The sequence below is a fragment of the Henckelia pumila genome, chromosome 4 (genome assembly GCF_033568475.1).
Source record: "Henckelia pumila isolate YLH828 chromosome 4, ASM3356847v2, whole genome shotgun sequence".
Classification (NCBI taxonomy): domain Eukaryota; kingdom Viridiplantae; phylum Streptophyta; class Magnoliopsida; order Lamiales; family Gesneriaceae; genus Henckelia; species Henckelia pumila.
In genome coordinates, this window is record NC_133123.1 from 131,656,409 (window position 1) to 131,677,221 (window position 20,813).

General features: G+C 33.9%; 1 protein-coding gene across 1 annotated transcript; it reads left to right on the forward strand.

Moving 5' to 3' along the window:
• Positions 1-17,108: 17,108 nt before the first annotated feature.
• On the forward strand, positions 17,109-20,811 carry LOC140864328 (tRNA-dihydrouridine(47) synthase [NAD(P)(+)]-like). Its single transcript, XM_073268446.1, has 10 exons — positions 17,109-17,430; positions 17,622-17,738; positions 17,851-18,096; positions 18,258-18,492; positions 18,576-18,832; positions 19,028-19,300; positions 19,593-19,874; positions 19,982-20,102; positions 20,217-20,386; positions 20,467-20,811. Exons 1-10 carry the CDS (start codon positions 17,170-17,172, stop codon positions 20,563-20,565), a joined length of 2,061 nt encoding a protein of 686 aa, XP_073124547.1. The 5' UTR covers positions 17,109-17,169; the 3' UTR covers positions 20,566-20,811.
• Positions 20,812-20,813: the final 2 nt, after the last annotated feature.

Genomic DNA, 20,813 nt, shown 5'->3' on the forward strand with positions numbered 1-20,813 from the left:
ACCACTTTATTTTGCATCAAATTATGAAATTTTTGCCCATAATTATAGTCCAGGAATATTACAGTTCAATTTGGGTATTGGTAGATCTGATATGGGCATGAATTTCACATGTAAATAACATTTGAGACTTCAAGGTACAGACGAGTTAGGACGATCCGAACTGGGACCATATGGTCCGATCTGACACTTGTCCAACACACCATGACACCTGTTTTTTGCTGAGTTCGGACGGTCTAAATTGGTTAAATTTATTTCGAACTGGTTCGGCACTTTCCGAACTATTCGAGCGCTCGGGACATCCGAACCATTTTTGAACGTTCTGAAACTGATCACTTATTTTCCAAAAATGACTCCTTAATATTTTTGTAATCAATTTAAACATGTTTTTTTTCCATTTTAAACATGTAAAATGAAATTCAGGTCACTACATGCTCGCCCTCGTAAGAGATTTCGTCATCAAAATCAAGACTAGGATACGTGACAACCGAAAGGATGCACAGATAATATGAAATTAAAACAGTTGAATATAACCTGCAATAAAACACCAAATGCTAAAATCATTAAACCATGAACATCCACCAGTACCCAGATCCAATTCATTAATCCCAAGAAAACAAAACCAAATACAAATACAGACGTAAGCATCAAAGTCTTCTCCAAAGTCATACCTAGAATCTTCTTCCATCTCAGCCTTCATGTTTTTTGAAACAAAATCATCAATTGTGTTGTCATAAGATATATATTTCAATATGTTTTTTTTATGCAGAGGATCGCCAAATCATTCAGTTTTTCTTGACTCATTGTGATTCTCAAATAAGATTTCAATAATTTTAACTTGAAAAAACTTTTCTCAACTGATGCTACAGTCACGGGAATAATAAATAAAATTTGATACGCAACCACGATCATAGGAAAAATATTCATTTTCAGACCTGTAATCCTCGAATTTTCAGAATCTATGTGAAATTACAGCAAATATTAACATCTTACCTTAAACCAAAATATGTGAACAAAAACATTAAATCAAAATAAGATTAAACAATATATCAAAATTCAAAAATAAAATAAAATTGAACAAGAGTCTTGTAATTCATACCATAGATCGTTTTGTTGAATGCGTTTGTGTATTTTCGTAAATTTTGTACTTCTCTATTTTCTGAATTTTTTAACTATTGATAGTCAATTCAAATAATCGCACGCAGCCACAAACTAACAAAAGAGCAAAGTATTATCGAAACTCTCAAAATTAAAAAATCATACCCTTCTTTTATGTGAATGAATTTTATGTAAGAAAATAATATATAATATTTATATATAAATAAATATATATAATAATTTTTTTTAAAAAAATTTTGGGGCCCCACCCCCTGGCTGCCCGGGGCCAGGGCCGCCCCTGCCTACACTCGAGACTGCTAACCAGTGTTTTTATAATCGGGTCGTTAATCGAACAGATAAACACGCGATAAACACTTAAAAACGGTTTAACCGTACGATCGAACCAGAATATTGTTATATTGTATAAAATAATAATAATATACTATATTAATTGATATATTTTAAATTTTAAAAACCTTAACTATGTATATATATATATATATTTATATGTAATATTTACTAATTTTTTTCTTAAAAAAAATTATTTACTAAAGTTTAAAATATAAACAACATCATATATATATACACATATTATATATATAATCAAAAAATATAAAATATAATTATTTATTTATTTATACAAAAAGATAAATCAAAATAACCTCAGATAACACTAAAATGTTATTTTTAAAAAGTTTAAAATAAAAAAATTATGTATATGTGTAATGTGATAAAAAAAAAAATAAAACTTTTTAATTTTAAATGCAGATAATAATTTTTTAAGGGCTATAAGAAACTGTTAAATTTTTTAAAAATTTATTATTTTTTTAAAAATATATATTTTTTAAAATTAATAGATGAACTAGTCAAAACGGTTCAAGGCCAGTCCGATAAGTTCTTGATCGGGTTTGACCTATTCCAAGCAGTTTGACCGAAAAAATGATTTTGGGATTACTCCAGACCGGACCAGTGACCGGTTTGGTCCGATTTTCAAAACATTGTTGCTGACTTCCTCCAACTTGTGAAACTTTATTTCTCTGCTGGACTGATGCCTTAGAATGTTGGCTACCAAGTCAACTCCGTTTGGGACAATCCCTCTTCATGAAATGATCCATGCTACCACAAATAAAACAAGCTCCAAAAGCTGCACGAGCACTTCTTAGTAACGTGCATGTTACATCTCACAATGATCACACTGCAATTTATTTTTGTCAGATGCACATGTCTCCCCAGAACCAGTAGTCGAAGAAGACCTAAACTTTTTAAAAGACTGACCTTTAGATCCCAAAGCACTTGAAATCCTACCAGTCTGCAAAGATTTCCTCCTTGCAATACTAATCTCAGCTTACCCACACCAATTCACTAACCTTTGTAAGAATTCGGATAATCACAAACAGACACTTGGTAAAAAATCACATGATTCAAACCCTGAAAAAATTGATCATACTTAGTTGTCGAACTTTAATCGATATGGGGGCATGTGATTATCTTTACCAATTATTCTTATTTTTGTTCATGATATTAAAATAAATTTACAAATAAATTAAATCAAGGTTCAATGCATGTTCTTGGATTGACTAACATTTTTTTTGATAATACTTTGGATAATTTTCATTTGCATCTCTTATATTTTATGCATTTGACCCTTTGAGAGTGTTATTAAAAATAACGTATAAGCTCCTAGAGCTTAAAAGTCGTTTTAAAAGCTATAAGCTGTCAAGATTTATTTAAAAATAAGATGTTAAATTGTTTCGATAAACTTATTTTAAACAACTTAAAAATGTTGATATATTTGTTATGAAAATATTTTTTTATTGTTAAAATTACCAAAAAAATATAATGTTGTTAAGAAAATATAACAAGTTATAAATATACGAAAATATATAGTTTTAGAATAAACCTATATTGAAAAATAAAAACATTTTATATTTTAATCTAGCAAAATTTATGTTATTTGGAAATAAACCTATATTAAAAAATAAAAACATTTTATATTTTAATCTAGCAAAATTTATGTTATTTGGAAATATTTTTTAAATAATATTTAATGGATGAAAGATATAATGGATATAATTTATGAAAATATGTGGGGATATTTTGAAGAGTTAAAATGTTAAAATAAGACATTTTTTAAAAAAATTAAGGAACAAATTTTAACAACTTATAAGTTCAGCCAAACACTCTCTTACATATCTCATCAAGTGTAAAATTCATAATATGCTTAGAAAGGTAAGTGTCAAATACATAAAATATAAGGAAGGTGAATGCAAATTATATATACATAATAGTTTCCTAAAATGTCTCGGAAATATGGTAAGTGAAACATTGGGAGATAAATTAGAAATAATGTTCTTAATTTTGATTAAATATCTAGATTTTTTTATACAATTTTTTTTTCAATATTATTAAAGTTTAGGGGTGACGAACTATATATTTTTTGTTTCATGGTCCTTGCTTTTTTAGACAAACAAAATTATCAATATTTATAATTATATATAATGTTTATAAGTATCGAACAAAATTATCTCATATTTAACTTCTAGGAATTTTCCATTTTTATCTAAATTTAGGTAGTGTTTGTAGCTCTAAAAATAAGTTATTATGAATTTTTTTTTACAAATTTATTAAGAAAAAAATCCATAATAACTTATTTTTGAGGTTGCAAACACTAATCTAATTTATCATCCTCAATGCAAATAAATATTATAAAAGATCATAAATTTAAGAATCACTAATATGGTAATATATTTTTATTTCAATTATTTATTAGAAAATATTAATCTCAAAAATTTAAATTTCAATATCATCTCTAAAATTTGTTTACATAAAAATCACTTAGACCATCTCCAGCAGCACACAAAAATAGTGTGCTGTAAATTGAAGCATAAATCTTCTCCAACAACTAACTGCATTTTGGTTTTATTTTTGTGTTGTGAACAATGCAACTCTTCACAACGGTATATTTGTTTTGTTTTTTGTATTATTTTCATTTTCATTTTCTTTCCTTTTTGTTTTGTTATTTTATGGTTTATTTGTTTATTTTTTTATTATTTTCGTTATTTTTTTTCCTTTTTTGAGAATCTTTATATTATTTGTATTTCAAAAAACATTAATAATATTTTACATATTATTTTTAAAATAATTCGTGGCATATATGATAAAAAAATTATAATAGGATAATTAATTAAATTTATCAAATTAATTTATATAATAAAAATAAATTATAAAATATATATAAAAATAAAAAATATTATGGAATATTTTTTTGGTGTAGAAATTTGATGAGACTGCTGGAGATGAAATATTATTTGCATTATATTTAACATGATAATAGTGTAAATATTGCACTATTTTAGTGCTGACTGCTGGAGATGGTCTTAACACAAAATATTTTAATATTCATGCATGTATATGGCAAGTGTATGGCGACACTATTATTTTAACGCATATACAGATATTTATTTTTGAACTTTGCATATACAGATATATTATATCGTTTTGTCAAAAGATACCATTACAATTATTTATTTTTGAACTTTGCATATACAAGTGTATGGAAAGTGTTCGTTTAAGTCGTTACATGGAATTTATGAATAAGATTATTTTTCTATGCATGCAGGGACGAAATCATTATTTTCTTCTAGAGGGAACTAAAAATTTATTTGATAAAAATCGAAGCGTTAAAAATATACATATATATAATATGAAACTCGAAAATGATACACATATATATAGCCAGATCACAAATATACAATACTATGATAATTGATTAAAACTATGTATAGTAATATATTATCATTTGAGCTAAATTATTAATTATACATATTCAACACCTTAAATAAAGTATCATTTTGACTAAGAAAGAAGTCGATTTCATTTTATTGACATGATTTAATATTTTTAAAGTAAAATCATAAAAAAAAAACCAATAATTTTTAACCCGATCAATTTGCTGATTTGAAGTCTACACATCATTTGCTCTGAATCATATATATCAATTTCTAAACTCACATATAATATGGAAACACTACAAGAAAAACGGCCAAAGACAACGCTTTTTTCGCGTTGTTAATGTCTCCGAAAAAGCGTTGTCGTAGCCAGTGTTGTAAAAGACCACCTAAAAGACAACGCGAAAAAAGCGTTGTCGTTTCTGGAAAAGACAACGCTTTTTTAAGCGTTGTCGTATCTAAAAACGACAACGCTTTTTTCGCGTTGTCTTTGTCACAAAAAACGTTGTCGTTTTGAGCAAAGACAACGCATAAAAAGCGTTGTGATATTTGAAAACGACAATGCTTTTTAAGCGTTGTCTTTTTTAGTAACGACAACGCTTTTTTCATCTATGACAACGTTTAAAAAGCGTTGTCTTTTCTCAAATAAAAAACAAAAAAAAATTTAATTCACAAATTTTCAATATTATCACTCAATATTCAAAATTTTTGAAAATTAAATCTAATGTACAATATTTCAATGAATCCACGGCCTCGATCACACACTCTCGTTTATGATCTCTGAGTAGGAGTGCCCCTTCTTCCTCAGAATCTCGATCTGGAATTACCACAAAGCAAAGTCAAGAAACTCGTTATTTACGGAGTCAATCAAGAAATATGTTGTTCTTGCACAAAAAATAAAAAGAAGATGAAAGCAGCATACAAAGACACCTGCGGTGAAAGGATACATTATCTAAATTCAAGAAACTCGTTATTTACGGGGTCTCTTTTGTCATCTTCACTCAATGAATTGTAGACAGCTAGCATGCCCAGTGACAAGACATATTATCTAAATTCAAATGGCAGAAAACGAACAAAAATTCCAAGAAAATGGAACAGTCCATGGAGGCTGTAAACCTAAAACCAAATTGGAAAAAATTGGAAGTGTATAGTACAAAAGAACCTATATGTCCTTAACCTGACCTTTTTTGATATGGTCCTAGACACGGTTCCAGTAATGCACTCCACTGTATTCTTGTAAGCAAGATCCTCACTCATCCCATTCTCGGTGTAACGTCTGAACAAGGTTTCCACAACACCATGCACAACACCAAGTAAAATGCCTATCAATCAAACGATTAAATCAGGAATCATTAAGTCTCACAGAAATTAATCAAGACAATCATACAGTGGCATGGTGAAAGGTTAAATCCTCTGACCTCGCTCCCCAAAAATGTCACTCTTGTACTCCCGCTCCAGCATAGTTGCGAAAGTAAAAGGTGAACCAAGGGCAATAGACCATCCAAGGGCAACATCTGTAGCTCTTCCATCCACATCCTTCAGAAGCAAAGGTCATCAGCATCCACAAAAACAAGAAACGTGAAAACCAAAACATGCCAAAAAACCCACCAGTCCACACCCAAAAAATAGAGAAATGTACACACCTGGTGGACAGCGAAACTTGAATTTATACCAGCACCATTAATTTCCTTCCCTTGCAAATACAACCTCCTGAAAGGGGGTCCCATTCCCTTGGGGCACACAGCTATCACACTAATGTTTTTAGAAAAATCAAGGCCCATTGACTGCAAATGACCCAATTGCAAATTGCAAGAAAGACTCTACTCTATGCTCATATTCACTTGATAACCGAGACTTTGACATCCATTCTTTGTCCATTCTTTTAGTAAGTAACACTATAGAGAATAAAATATATAATGTTAATATGTATATTTTCAAGCTGATGATAATGTAAAAATTAAACCAAATCTTAGAACCTAATTAAGAAATCCAAATCAGAAAAAAAAATTGAACTTGGAGGGGGAGAAAAGAAAGAAAAAGTTTGGGTTACCAGCAACAGAAGGCAAGCAAGACTTTTGAGTAGCCAAGATAGTTTGAAGCGCTCTAACCTCAGCGAATCAGCACATGCTTTACTTTTACTTTAAAATAAGGCTGAAAATCCAGATTCCCCTCTGCCCCCTCCCTCCAAGGCAGGGACTAATTATGTTGATAACATTATGGCAGTAGAAGGAAAAAACAAGGAGAAGATGAATAACGAGAGCCGAAAGGATAAATGGCAAGAAACATATAGTCAAAGCACTCGCCTGCATTTTATTTTGCAATAAGAAGATAACATGTAAATGATAAACAATTGCAAACTCTAGAGAATTCAATTTCTAGCATTTAAAAATTGGTAGCGAACCCCCAAAAAATGGCTTAATATTGCGAATGGGATCTATGACACCTGATTGGGAGCCCAAAAACGAAGCTAACAATATGATTAAGTAACCTCTGGTACAGATAGTCTGCTCATGGTATCAAAGCATAAAAATGCATTTTTGCTTTCCATTATACTCCACACACCAGCAACTGTCACATTCTTTTTAAATGCATGAATTTTCTTCCAAGTTATCCTTTCCTCGAAAGAAAACAGAGACTTTGCTAAATACCACTCTACCTGATCGACGAGGCTGAATTTTTCAGAATCACTCACTGACAACAACCACAAATCAGTAAACCAGTAAATGTAAGCTTCAAAAGTATTCAATACACGATTTGGCAAAGGATCACAACATAAGAACACTCAGAGTCCTATATTTAGATTGAGCTAGTTGACCCATTGTAACTCAAAATTCGAATTTAATCCCAGAGAATACTAATTGATTGGCTACAAAACCCTTGTCTTTCCCAATATATAGCGTAAGCCTACCCATCAAAATCTACAGATGAACAAATCAAAACAAGGTCATGCAAGATTTTCTATGCATAAAGAAGTTGACAGGAAAGAAACAACCCCGGCATAGAAAACTAAACAAGAAGTTTGACCATGATCGATAGAATACAAAAGTCACTCAAGTGCAACCAACAAAAAAAAAGGGACAACCTTTTAAGTATCCAAGAAATAATTACTCAAATAAAAAGCAACGGAGAGATTAAATGCACCAGAGATTTAAACAAAACAAGAGTCCATCAATCAAAACCCGCAAATTAACATCAATTACATGCAAACTAAAATCCAAGAATCCACGCCCATGTATTAATTACCTTGAGCTTGAATGATAGAGGCGGGAGAATGAGAGTGCCCTTTTTCTGATCAGGGAAAACTACACGCAATCCATTGATGTGTAATTATCACGATGGAAACCATAAACTTGATCAACTCCTGAAACAAATTTTTTTAAATATTTAATTCTATATTTCTACTCTAGAACACCTAAAATGACGAGTCACAGATACCATCAGATCAAAAAGATTGAAAAAAAAGAAGAAAAAATAAATCTAAACAAGACTTCAAACACCAACTCTGATTGTACAATAGATATCACAAAACAATAAAAATCATTCAAAGTCTTGAGATGGTACAATTAGAACTCAATTATATTATATGTTCCATAGATAACAAAAGCAGGAAAGCACAATAAATCTCAATTCAGATACTGAAAAATAAAAAAGGGCAAATTTGGATACATAAACACTTGGAATATAAAAGTGAGAAAAAACCCCCCCAAAAAAACTTTCTGATTGTTTTAAAGAGATGCGGAGGCAGATAACTAAAAGTTGCATTTTTCTCATTTTCAACTTTTTTCTCACTTTTATAATTCCTAGGCTCCAGTGTGCTTCCTCAAACCCATTTTCATATGATGCATGTAGAAGAATTTTAAAGAGTTATTTTTTAAAAATAAAATAATATTAGGGGCTTCTTTTAAATAAGATAATGTGTACCAAAGCATCCTATATGTGATCCCTCTGTAGAAGAAGCACATATATTGAATTCTTCGGGGATAAATAATCCTAGCACTCACAAAAAAATCAAATAATTTTCTGGCACTGAAACTTGGTATTTGCACTAGAACTAAGTTAATAAAAATGAACTGTGTACAGCTCAAAAATTAAAAAGTTGGTCCAAAAAACTTTTGTATTATGCCTTAGTTTTAGAATAGTTAAAGATTTCCCCTGATCAACCACAGAATAAAAAGATTTTCCCTGATCAACCACAGAATAAGAGTTCAATTTGGTTAATCAAAGAGGACGAGACAATAATCTTTTCCAGCAATTATGCATGGCAAAATGTGAAACAAAATTGTTTATACCATAAACAGGGGTATATTATATGACTAGAGTCTAGAGCAGCCAGTCTAAGAAATTTCATAGAGGATATCAAAACCAGAGAAAATTTACCTTGCGAAACCCAAGGGGTGTGGGACTGAAAACTTTCATCTACATCGGATAGATAAGAAGCTTGCGCTTGATTTCAGGCAACTTTGGAAGGCGCTCATTAATTAACCTTTCAATGGATTCTATCTATTCTTGGCCTGTCAAGAACACAAGTATATCACCTAGACCTTCCTCGAGATGTATCTAAAATGACAGAGAACAAATTAAAAATATAAGCAACATACACCTGTGATGCCCAACCAAACAAGGTTCAAAAAACAAAAGAATCACATGAGTAGAGTCTATAAAACTTTCCTTTAGAAGAAGTGACAGAATCCAGAAAAAAGATACTGAATTGATGATGAAGTTGGAAAGAAAATTAGAAAACTATGGATTGATCTACTGCAAAGCAGAAGTTTCGCAGCTCTAAAATACATCACCAGGCAGATACCTGATGAAAATCACAATATATCCCTCCAAAAAACATAAAAATCCAAGTTGGTGGACAACTTGTGGTATTATCTATTTGATTGTGCTTCAGTTTAAAATTTTACGTTTTCTAAAGGTACCCTAAACTAAATATCTGGCCTTTATTCAAAGGAAAGCTAAAAAAAAATCTTCTAAAATCGAGGATCTCCATATTGCACAATCAACACCTAAAACGAATGATATTTGCACTCCTCCAACCGAAACCAAAAGATAAAAATAAAAAAACAAAACCAACAAATAGATAACATAGTTTTGTACGAAGCCTGCAATACAGTACTCACTGAAAAATGCCAGATTTTAGAATACAAAATCAAAGGGAACAAAATACGATAAAAGTTTCCACATACTTTGAGGAAACCAATTCTCCAAAGAGCAACAATGGCAAATAAACAAACAAACATACTCATTAAAATGCGACAAGAGTAAAATTCTCAAACAGATAGAAGGCATTCTACTCACCAAAATCTCGCCAGCACTTGCGTAGGATTTGCGACTCTTGGAGGTGAGTCCCGTGAGGGTATACGCATATAAACCCAAGTTGGAAGGAAATTAGAGCTCTTCCACTGTGGTTGTTCCCTCAAGAAATAAAATAAGCCGAGGAAATCGATTGCATATTTGTTTCGAGGAAGGAAGGGTAGAAGCTCTTGGAGAAGGCTTGTCGGAGATCACTTCAAAATTCGTCTAAGAATCGAGCAAAAATTGACATGGGATTTTCAATTGAAAGAGAGAAAAGGAGAAAGGCTAGGGATCAGACGCGAGAAGAGAAGGAATCGGGAAGCGTTTGATTTGGGGATCTGGGTAATATTATTTATTTTATGATTTATTTTAAATAAAAATAATAGATTTTCTACAACACTATTTAAAAAGTGTTGTTATACATGAAAAAAAAACGCTAATAGACAACGCTTTTAAAAGCGTTGTCTTTGACCCCAAAAAAAGTCTATTCCACAACGCTTTGTAAATAAAGCGTTGTCTTTCTTAAATAAAAAACATATAACGACAACGCTTTTTACTAAAAGCGTTGTCTTTCAAAAAATTATAACACTTTTCACTAAAAGCGTTGTCTTTTAGGGGTTGTGTTTGTGCATTTTTCTTGTAGTGAAAGCCCAATCTCACATATATATTGAGCCCAAATATATAATATATATATATATAGGGTATAAGGGAGGGGCCAGCCTGGGCTGAAGCCTAGGCTAACCCCTCAAACAAGTCTGTCCCTGCATGCATGAAAGCTTAGTTAATGAACTCGAGCTAACAAATAATTATTTTATGGATTATTCTGCTCTCTCTTCGTGAAAATTTACGAATAAAATCATGTTTCAATGCGCAATCTTAGATTGAATAAATATATTTGAAGAATTTGTTATTATTTATGCATTTGACACTCATTTCTCTACTCAATTATCAAAGTTATAACATGCCAAGAGATGTGAGTGTCGAATTCATAAAAAATAGGGATAAGAATGCAACTCACCCACAATAATTTTCTGAGTTGTCTCAGCAATATGATAAGTGAAATATTGGCAGAAAAAAAACAAATTTCTTATTTTTTTTAAGAAAAAACAAATTTATTAATTATTTTGACTGAATATCTTTATTTTTCATATATATCTATACTATTTATCTATCTATATTATCTATACTATTTTATAAAACCTGAGTGTCTTATGTATAGTAATTGTTTTTTGGTGTGTCAAAAAACATCTTTCATTTCTACCCTTTTGTGTCCACTTTTTTCTCAACTTTTTTTTTCTTTCTAACACCTTCCACTTTTTCTTCAACCAATTTGTATCATGTTTGCTTCTATGATTAATTTCATACGTATATATCTCAAATATCAATTTGATTATATTAGCATATTAAATTTATATTATCTTTTCGATAATTAATTTTCAACTATTAAATAATACATTATTTCATAACTAAAAACTCATAAAATTAAAATTCATATATTATATGACACACAACTGCGTGTGATCCTATCGCTAATATAAAAAATAAAGTTAAGCGACGACTAACTATTTTTTGGTGTCATCGTCCGCGCTTTCGTAGACAGACAAAGTATCATTAATATTTATAATTTTAATTATAATGTTTGGTATATATTGAAACGAAACCATCTCATATTTAACTTCAATATTTTATTTTCCACTTTATCTGAATTTAAATTATTATTCCCAATGCAAATAATTACTAGAAAATATCATAAATTTAAGAATCGCTAAAATGATAATTTTTTTTATTTCAATTAATTATTAGAAACTTTAATTATAAAAATTCCTCTCGAAAATATTTAAAAAGTTCTTTCCTAATATAGTTTTATAGAACAATTGATAAGTGTTTATAAATATACGTTTTAATTAGAATGGAAGACAATGATAAAAATCAAAACAATATTATTTTTTAAATGTTAAAATATTGCTATAGAATAGTTGTTCAAACACATATTTTATTCTTGTTAATAATTCAAATATCTAAATTTTGATGTTTAACAAACAACTGTGCACATCAACAGAAGCAGAAACAGAAGCTGCGAAACAAAAACAGAAGCAGAAGAGCTTAAAAGAGAATAGCATAAGCAGAAGAAGCATTACAACAGAAGCTCAGTTAAAGATATTAACTAAAGGTGATCTCTAAGTACACTGAGTAGACTCAAATTTGCACAGTCACAGTGTACATTCTTATAGTGAACTAAAAGACAAAAAACGGCTAGTTATCAACGGATGCATTTGAATCAAAGATGACCGTTATCTTGCACTTATAAATAGAGACCACAACCAACAGAAGAACGCACCGGCTCACCAGAACTCAGACCACTTAATTACAACTTAGCAAAGAACAACTGAACACTTTCAGTTGTTACATACATACAAGAAGAGTGTATAGAAGATCATATACAGAAGACGAAGAACACTAGCACATGCATATAGAAATACAAATCTCTTAGGATCACTTTGTGTTATGTGTTGAGTTGTACAATATTTGTAAACTAATCAGTTGAGTGAACTTATCAAAACACTTTTGTAAGATCAGTAAAAACTGATTTGTTGATAATAGGAGTCTCAGTTGTAGGCAGTAGGATAAGTCCTTGCTCAGGTGGGGTGTTGCAAGAGTTGTACCTTCTGGCAGAACCAGAAGAAAAGGTGACATAGGAGCAGTTGAGTCTTCTAACATCCAAAAATAAACCACTATATTATTTACTGCTTTCTACTCTTAATTTCCAGTAGAACCAACTGATACAGTCCAATCTTAACCAAAGTCTCACATTGGAAGATTAAGGGAAAGATCATGGGATAATAAATGAAATGATATCTCCATTGGTATGATGCCTTTTGGGTGATTCCAAAAGCAAAACCATGAGAGCTTGTACCCAAAGTGGACAATATCATACCATTGTGAAGATATCCGAGTTTCGTTGTTCTAACAAGTGGTATCAGAGCCATGATTTGATCAAGCCAATGTGGGTGAAATCCTCGTAGATTTGAACGAAGGAGATGAGGGCTCCCGATAAAAATCCGTGAATAAACTCTCGAGGGGTGATGCTCCCAGGAATTCATGTAAGGTGTGTGCCTCAACGCAGTGAAGTGAAGTAGCCTCGATTGGAGGACGGATTGAGGGGAGGCCGAGACCATGTGAATAATGGTGTGACTTCGTTTGAAGGGAGGATTGTTGGGTAGTCAACCAAAGTCCCACATTGGAAGATCAAGAGAAAGATCATGAGTTAATATATGAAATGATATCTCTATTGATATGAGGTCTTTTGGGTGGTTTCAAAAGCAAAATCATGAGGGCTTGTACCCAAAGTGGACAATATCATACCATTGTGGAGACATGCATCTGATTTCTGTTGTTCTAACATCCTAGTTGACCTCTTTCCGCACAAGTATATTTTTTGGTTGACTCTTGGAAATATAAGAGAAAAGAAAGTTCAGTGGCTCACACTAGTAAATTCACTAACAGCAAGTAGCTAATGCCCTCTTAGAATCAACTTCAAGACAATAGTAGCTCACTACTGGTCTACCCCGGTAGCAGTAGCATTTCGATTCTGACAACTCTTAAAACAACTTTTAAAACATTTTATAAAAAAATTAAAAAAAAACACTTTTATAAAAAGTATTTGTCCAAACGGAATTTAAACTCCGTATAAATGATTATTGCCTGGTAGAAGACCAAAATAAATGATTATTTATTGTTCGCTTCTATATATCGTTACGTAGAATTTATGAATAAGATAATTTTTTCCACGCAAGCTCGATTAACGAATTTGATCTAACACGAGATTATCTTTATGGATCATATTTATATATGAATAAGATCATTTTTTCCACGCAAGCTCGATTGACGAATTTGATCTAACACGAGATTATCTTAATTATCGATCATTCAGCTCGTCGTTCACGACGTTACGCGAAATTTACGAATAAATCATGTTTCAATGGTTGCTCTTGGATGAAATAACTTAGTTTAGTAATAGTCTTTTTGGCAATATGGTAAGTGAAATTTGAGCGGATAAAGAAATGGAATTGCTGTACACACCCAACGATGTATAGACAATGAACTGTACGTTTCATTTTGGTAGCAACATAAATTATGTTGCTACCAAGTATTGGCAAAATATTGTGATTGTTGTAATAATTCGTAAACAGTATCGCGTGAATTTTGAGTACCTACTATATTATGAATAAGCACGTTCTTCTTTATCCATGCAGAATCCTTCTATAAAAGGGGAGCTTCTTGGTTTTGGATTTTCATGCAAATAAAATAAAATATATATACTTGAGTGTCTCCAATTAATCACCCAATTAAGTATACATAAATAAGAGTTGGTGAATGAGCGGTGACACTGGAGAAAGCGGCGAAAGGCCGCCGCCGGGGTCGCCGCCCCGTCCTCCACCGCGTCAACAGCTTCCCCGCAATATCCCATCATCACCTTACTCCCGGATCCTGCAGGCTAATAACCAGTACCCTTCTGGGTTAAGCCAGCAGAATTTGTTGAGGCCCAGTAATAATAATAATCTTGAAATCATCATGTCACAGCCTATGCCTGCTTTTCCTCAGCTGGATTCCAGCTTGTATCCCCAGCAACAGCAGAGCTCGACCTCTTACTCGTTGTTGCAGCCCTCACATTTCGTCCCGAGTGGTAGTTGCTACGGAATCGGGGCGGCGGCTTTGGAGGCTCACAGAAGGGCTACTAGCGATCAACCTTCTGGATCCAATAGTAATATTAATGTTCCTTGGACTAGGAATAGGATCCCTGGAGGTTTGGACACTGATCCAGTCCGTGAAACATCAGACAACATTAACACTGCTGCAGAGATACTGGTGATGGGAAAATCCAAAATGGTGCAAGTCGAGGAGGACGTCTTCTCGGCGTTCATGGATTTGGATTACATGGACGCACCCACTACTACAACCACTACTGCAGCAGCAAATGAGGTTCCTCAAGGAGCTTTCGACTTTGGAGATCATAAGATGATCGGAGTCGAAGGAGGCGATACCGATGAGAATAGCAGCGCCGACGAAAGGTGGAGGAGGAGGAGGAGGAGTACTCATCATGTGTCTTCCATGCCTCCTGAAGGGATCGGCACCAGCAGTACCACCGCGGAAGATCATGTTTCTCAGCAGCAGATGAATCTTCACCTACGAAGTGTCTCCGATGATAGTTTTCTGGAGAACACAGATCTTGCTGATGATTTTCTTGATCTTCCTCCGTATCCAGTGCCTGCTGCAGGAACACAGCCGGCAGGCCAAATTATCTCATCCATGATCACTACTTCATCCCAATCCTCCGGCGGCCTCACGTTAGGTGGTGTTTCTTTTACTGGTGATGATCTCAACAAGATTTTGGAGAACCCCAGGCTCTCCGAGATAGCATTAAGAGATCCCAGGCGGGCTAAAAGGTGATATATCTCTCTTAATTTATATAAAATCCCATCCATGATCATATATATATATCTTGAATTAACTAGTAGTACTCATGACTAGTTTTTGTTGGTGTAGAATCTTATCAAACCGTAGATCTGCTGCGCGTTCAAAAGAGAGAAAGCTGAAATACGTGGCCGAATTGGAACAGCGAATCGCGACTTTACAGAACGAAAGAACGATGCTGGCTTCCCAGCTTGCTCAGCTACAGGTGATCATCAAAGCTAGCTATATATAAATATATAGTTCACTTGTATAATGATTTTACATGAGATTATTTCCCTTTTCTCATCTTGTTTCGTTTTCGATTTCAGCAAGAAGCTGCTGCATTGGCCAACCAGAACAATGAACTGAAGTTTAGGCTGCAGGCAATGGAACAGCAGGCTCATCTACAAGAAGGTGATCTCACTAGCTAATTAAGAGTCCCGATCGACTATACATATATATATAGTTTCCCCTCTTTCTGGTTATTGATCTTTTGTGGACTTACTTACTTACTTACTTACTTACTATGGGTTGGTGGTCATGGAACAGCGCTGAAGGCAGCCTTGGCAGAGGAATTGCAACGCTTGAGGCAAGAAAGGGAAGCATATGCATCTTCATCTAGGAATATTCATCATCAGTTGTCTAGTGAGACCAACGAAACCGGTGAAATGCAACAGTCACCGACGGCCGAGCCGCAGGAATCGAAGGACGACGAAGCTACTCCGTCTGCAGAAGATGAGCCCAAGCAGTGAAGGCTAGCTAGCTGTGCTGGTGCATGGCCGGAGATTTCATCCCTAATTAAGTCGTGTTTTCAGTTTGATGTTTTGTTTTCGTCTTTAAGTTTGATGTCGCTTTTGTTCTCTTTAATGTCGTGTTTTGTGTTTCTGTCACCCACAATTCATTAATTAATACATCTTTCAAGTTTATTTATGATTCTTTCGGTTTTCAAAATTATTATGTTGCTATATTTTTTTTTCTTTTCTTTTAAGGAATAAAAAAAAAAATTATAAATTGTAAGATCTTAATTTTTAAATAATAGTGGACGTCGATTTTAAGCCATCACACAGCTAATTGCCATAATTTAATTTCATAAGAACTTAAATTATGGTATCACAAATAATAATTTTTTTGTTACATATATGATTATATTATTTGATTAAAAAATTATAGAAAATTTACTTAAATTATTATCCTCATCCTGAAGTCTCTTTCTTTCTTTGAGTTATTTATTTTAAATAATATGAATAACATTTTACTTTTTTTTTTTTAGTTTCAAAAAAAAAAATTCCAAATATACTATAGTGACCTTTTTTGTATATTTAATTAATATTTAAATAAATAAATATTTATATATACGAGGAAAGAGTGTTACATGAATGCGAGATAGAAAAATCAAATGTTACGTTTCATTTTGTTCGTTTCCTAGATTTAGGGTGGTGGGGCTCTCATGCCTTGGTTGGCCCATCAAAGTGTCAGTCGTTGGCCCAGATGTTCTGGCCCATGTTTAATGCTCATTAACACGACGCCGTTCCGCGTCTCCTCTTCTTCTTCCTTGCTTCACTCACCTCTCCATCCATAGATACCACAAAACCCTACAATGGAAACCGAAGCCAATTCGTTGAACGATGTCGTATCGTCGCCTTCTACGGCCGTTGCTGCGCTGAGCACGGAGGAGCTGGTGGCTAAAGCCATAGCTCCTGTAAAACGAGAGTTTCTCTGTCCACCTTCTGTCAGACCTTCCGATACTTATAATGTTAACGATTCAGATGTAAAGAAAACTGATGTAAACGATACAACTTCAACTCCAATTCTCAAGGAGAAAAAATCCAAGCGCCAGCTCAAACGCGAGCGCCGTGAGGTGACATAAAGTATCTTTTTTCACTATCTTTCAGTTCCTTGATTATTGAAATGTATAATATAATTAGCCAATTTTTTACGTCGAAGTTTTTTGGTTGTGATTGGTTTCGGTATTGAACTTTTTCATTAGATAAAATGTCGATAGTTTGTAATCGTATGCAGTGGACTGAAAGTTTGATATGATCAACTTAGGAAAAGAAATCGGCACTGCATCTGTGTCCGGAGGTAGCAAAAAGTGGGAAGGTTAGTTCGTGTCAGTATAATGAGAGTTGCCGCTACAGCCATGATTTGGAAGCATTTAAAGCTCAGGTAGTCGCCGAACCAGAATGAAGATATTTGCTGCAAAGATTTTGATTGCATGCTTCATTTTCTAATTCATGTATTGTGCTATTTTGATGGGGTTCAGTTTTATTAAATGCAGAAACCGGACGATTTGGAAGGAACGTGCCCTTTTCTGGTTAATGAAGGGCCATGCCCTTATGGTCTGGCTTGTAGATTTGCAGGCACACATAGAGATGATGATGCCTGTGTGGGTAATGGAACAGTTAATTCACGCAAGAAAGGCAACGAGATGAATTCATTGGAGAAGGATTTTCAGAAGCTTCTGTGGAAAAACAAAGTGAAGTTCCCCAAGGCAGATGCTTCACTCAAGCTGCTTGGGCTTCTGGTAAGAGCTAGAGTGCATACATTATGTACAATTATTCATTAATTATTACATCTCTCTCATGTCAATAATGTTTTGCAATATCATTATATATTGATGTCTAGTGTTCAACCATTTGTATTATTTCTAAGCTAATCCATAAGTTCTGTCATTGTTTATTTTAGGGGAAGGGAAAAGAAAAGAAAATGGTGGATGATGAGAATGTTGAAAATTTTGCAAATGGCACTGGAAAAGTTGATGAAAATGGTTGTTGTAAAATGCCTGCTAAAGAAGTGGATTGTTCTGTTGAAGCCGTTGAAGAAGATAAAAAACATGAAACAGATGTGGATGACGAGCTCAGACCCCCGAAGAAGACAAAATGTCTGGTGGATGAAACTTGTTCAGTACAACATGATAATGGTTTGTTACAATGCTTTCCATGGGTTCCACCAGTAAGTTTCTGCGTATAGGGGTGCTTTGATTTATTTGGTCTACTGTGACAGGTCGAATTCAAGAAGAGGAAGACGCAGACAATAGCTGTGAACATAATGAACCACAAACCATCGTGGAACATGCTATAGGAGACACCGATAAAAGCCTAAAGTTGCATCCACGTGAAAAGAAACTCATTGATTTTAGAGAAAAACTCTATCTTGCTCCCCTTACGACTGTAGGAAATCTACCGTATCGCAGGGTTTGCAAGGTTCTGGGAGCTGATATTACATGTGGTGAGATGGCTATGTGCACTAATCTTTTGCAGGTTGGGAATTAAAGTTTTTTCCTACTTAGCCAATATTTCAATCTATAAGAATATCATATTAACATGCTGAAAGGTAGATATCAAGCTCTAGATCATTATGCAGTTATTGTCATGTGCATATGTTTGCTAAACTTTCTAGTTTGGAAGTAATCTAGAGGAAGTACTTATTGTTATTGTTTTCTGGTTTGAATCTAGGGTCAAGCTTCAGAATGGGCATTGCTGAGACGCCATTCATCTGAGGATTTCTTTGGTGTGCAGATTTGTGGGGCCTTTCCAGATACAGTCGCTAAAACTGTTGAACTTATTGAGAAGCATTGCACAGTGGATTTCATTGATATTAATATGGGATGTCCAATTGATATTGTTGTTAACAAGGGTGCTGGATCTTGCCTTCTCACCAAACCAATGCGGATGAAAAGTGTTGTAGAAGCTTCTTCTAGTGCCGTTGATACACCCGTGACAATCAAGGTATGCTATGGAACTGATGTCTTCTGATTCGATCTTGGTGGTGAGAGGATAGTGCCTTGAATCACCTAAATATGTGTCTTAATTAAGTTCCTTAAAGGCGACAGTCAAATAAGCATAACACGTATAAATTGAAGTATAGAACTGTTAAAAACTTGAAATGTAGTTGTAATGAACAATTCACTTAGTTTTATGATATTCTGTCCTTAACGTGGTAATTCTTGACCATTTTTGCATGGTAAATTATGGAAGCAATTTCTCTTTTCAGTACGCGTTTTTTTTTATGCACCTTCAGGTAAGGACAGGTTATTTTGAGGGCAAAAACCGAATTGACTCTTTGATACATGATATTGGAAATTGGGGAGCCTCTGCAATAACAATACATGGTCGCACAAGGCAGCAACGGTACAGCAAACTTGCAGACTGGCAATACATCTACCAGTGTGCAAGAGCTGCCACTCCGGGCCTGCAAGTTCTTGGAAATGGTGATGTGTTCTCTTATCTCGACTGGAACATTCGCCGTACCGATTGCCCTGAGCTCTCATCTTGTATGATTGCTCGAGGGGCGTTGATTAAGGTTGGTACAGAGATTTACCCTGTATTCTCCTCAACAAAGCAATTTTCAACGTCCTACTTGAAGCATTACTTATCTTATATCTAAGTGTCACCTTTCCGCATTTGCAGCCCTGGATATTTACTGAAATTAAGGAACAGAGGAATTGGGACATTAGTTCTGGGGAAAGGTTGGACATTTTGAAGGATTATGTACGCTTTGGCCTTGAGCACTGGGGTTCGGATTCGAAAGGTATTAGGAATGGTTTTCTGTGTGTTTGGTAATTTCGAATTGGAAACACATGCATCCATCCTGCTGTTGTAGGGTTGCTGAAAAGTTGACCTGCATGTTTGCATTTGATGGCAGGAGTTGAGACAACGAGGCATTTCTTACTGGAATGGCTCGGTTACACATGCAGATATGTTCCAGTTGGTCTCTTAGATGTTATCCCACAGAAGATCAATTGGCGGCCACCCTCATATTTTGGGCGCGATGATCTCGAGACATTAATGGCATCTGATTCTGCTGCTGATTGGGTACATGACTTTTTCCTCACCATTAAGTTTCGTTTCCATTTAGAACGTTGTCTATTCTTAATATGTCATTATAAATGCAGATTAGGATCTCTGAGATGTTACTTGGCAAGGTGCCTACCGGGTTCACATTTGCACCCAAGCACAAGTCCAATGCATATGACAAAGCAGAAAATGGGTAAATAGCCACAATTCTACTGATGTGTTTACTCCAAGTCATCACGTGCCATAAGATAATTCTTGCCTGGGACCACAAAGGTTCGGCCACAACAACCAGCCGATACTTGTAATTATTATGGGTTCCAAATGGGGAGACCTAGATTTTGTTAAACCATGATTGCCAAAAACAAATCCGTTTTGATCGTGATGTTGTGAATCTTGATTCTTATGATAGATCTGACCAGGCTAAACAATTTCCTGGGAGTAGTTT

Coding starts and splice junctions, on each gene's coding strand:
- LOC140864328 (XM_073268446.1), top strand. CDS start 17,170: ATGGAAACCGAAGCCAATTCGTTGAACGATGTCGTATCGTCGCCTTCT. Junction 19,875..19,981: donor CTCGAGGGGCGTTGATTAAG/GTTGGTACAGAG, acceptor CCGCATTTGCAG/CCCTGGATATTTACTGAAAT. Junction 20,387..20,466: donor CTGATTCTGCTGCTGATTGG/GTACATGACTTT, acceptor TTATAAATGCAG/ATTAGGATCTCTGAGATGTT.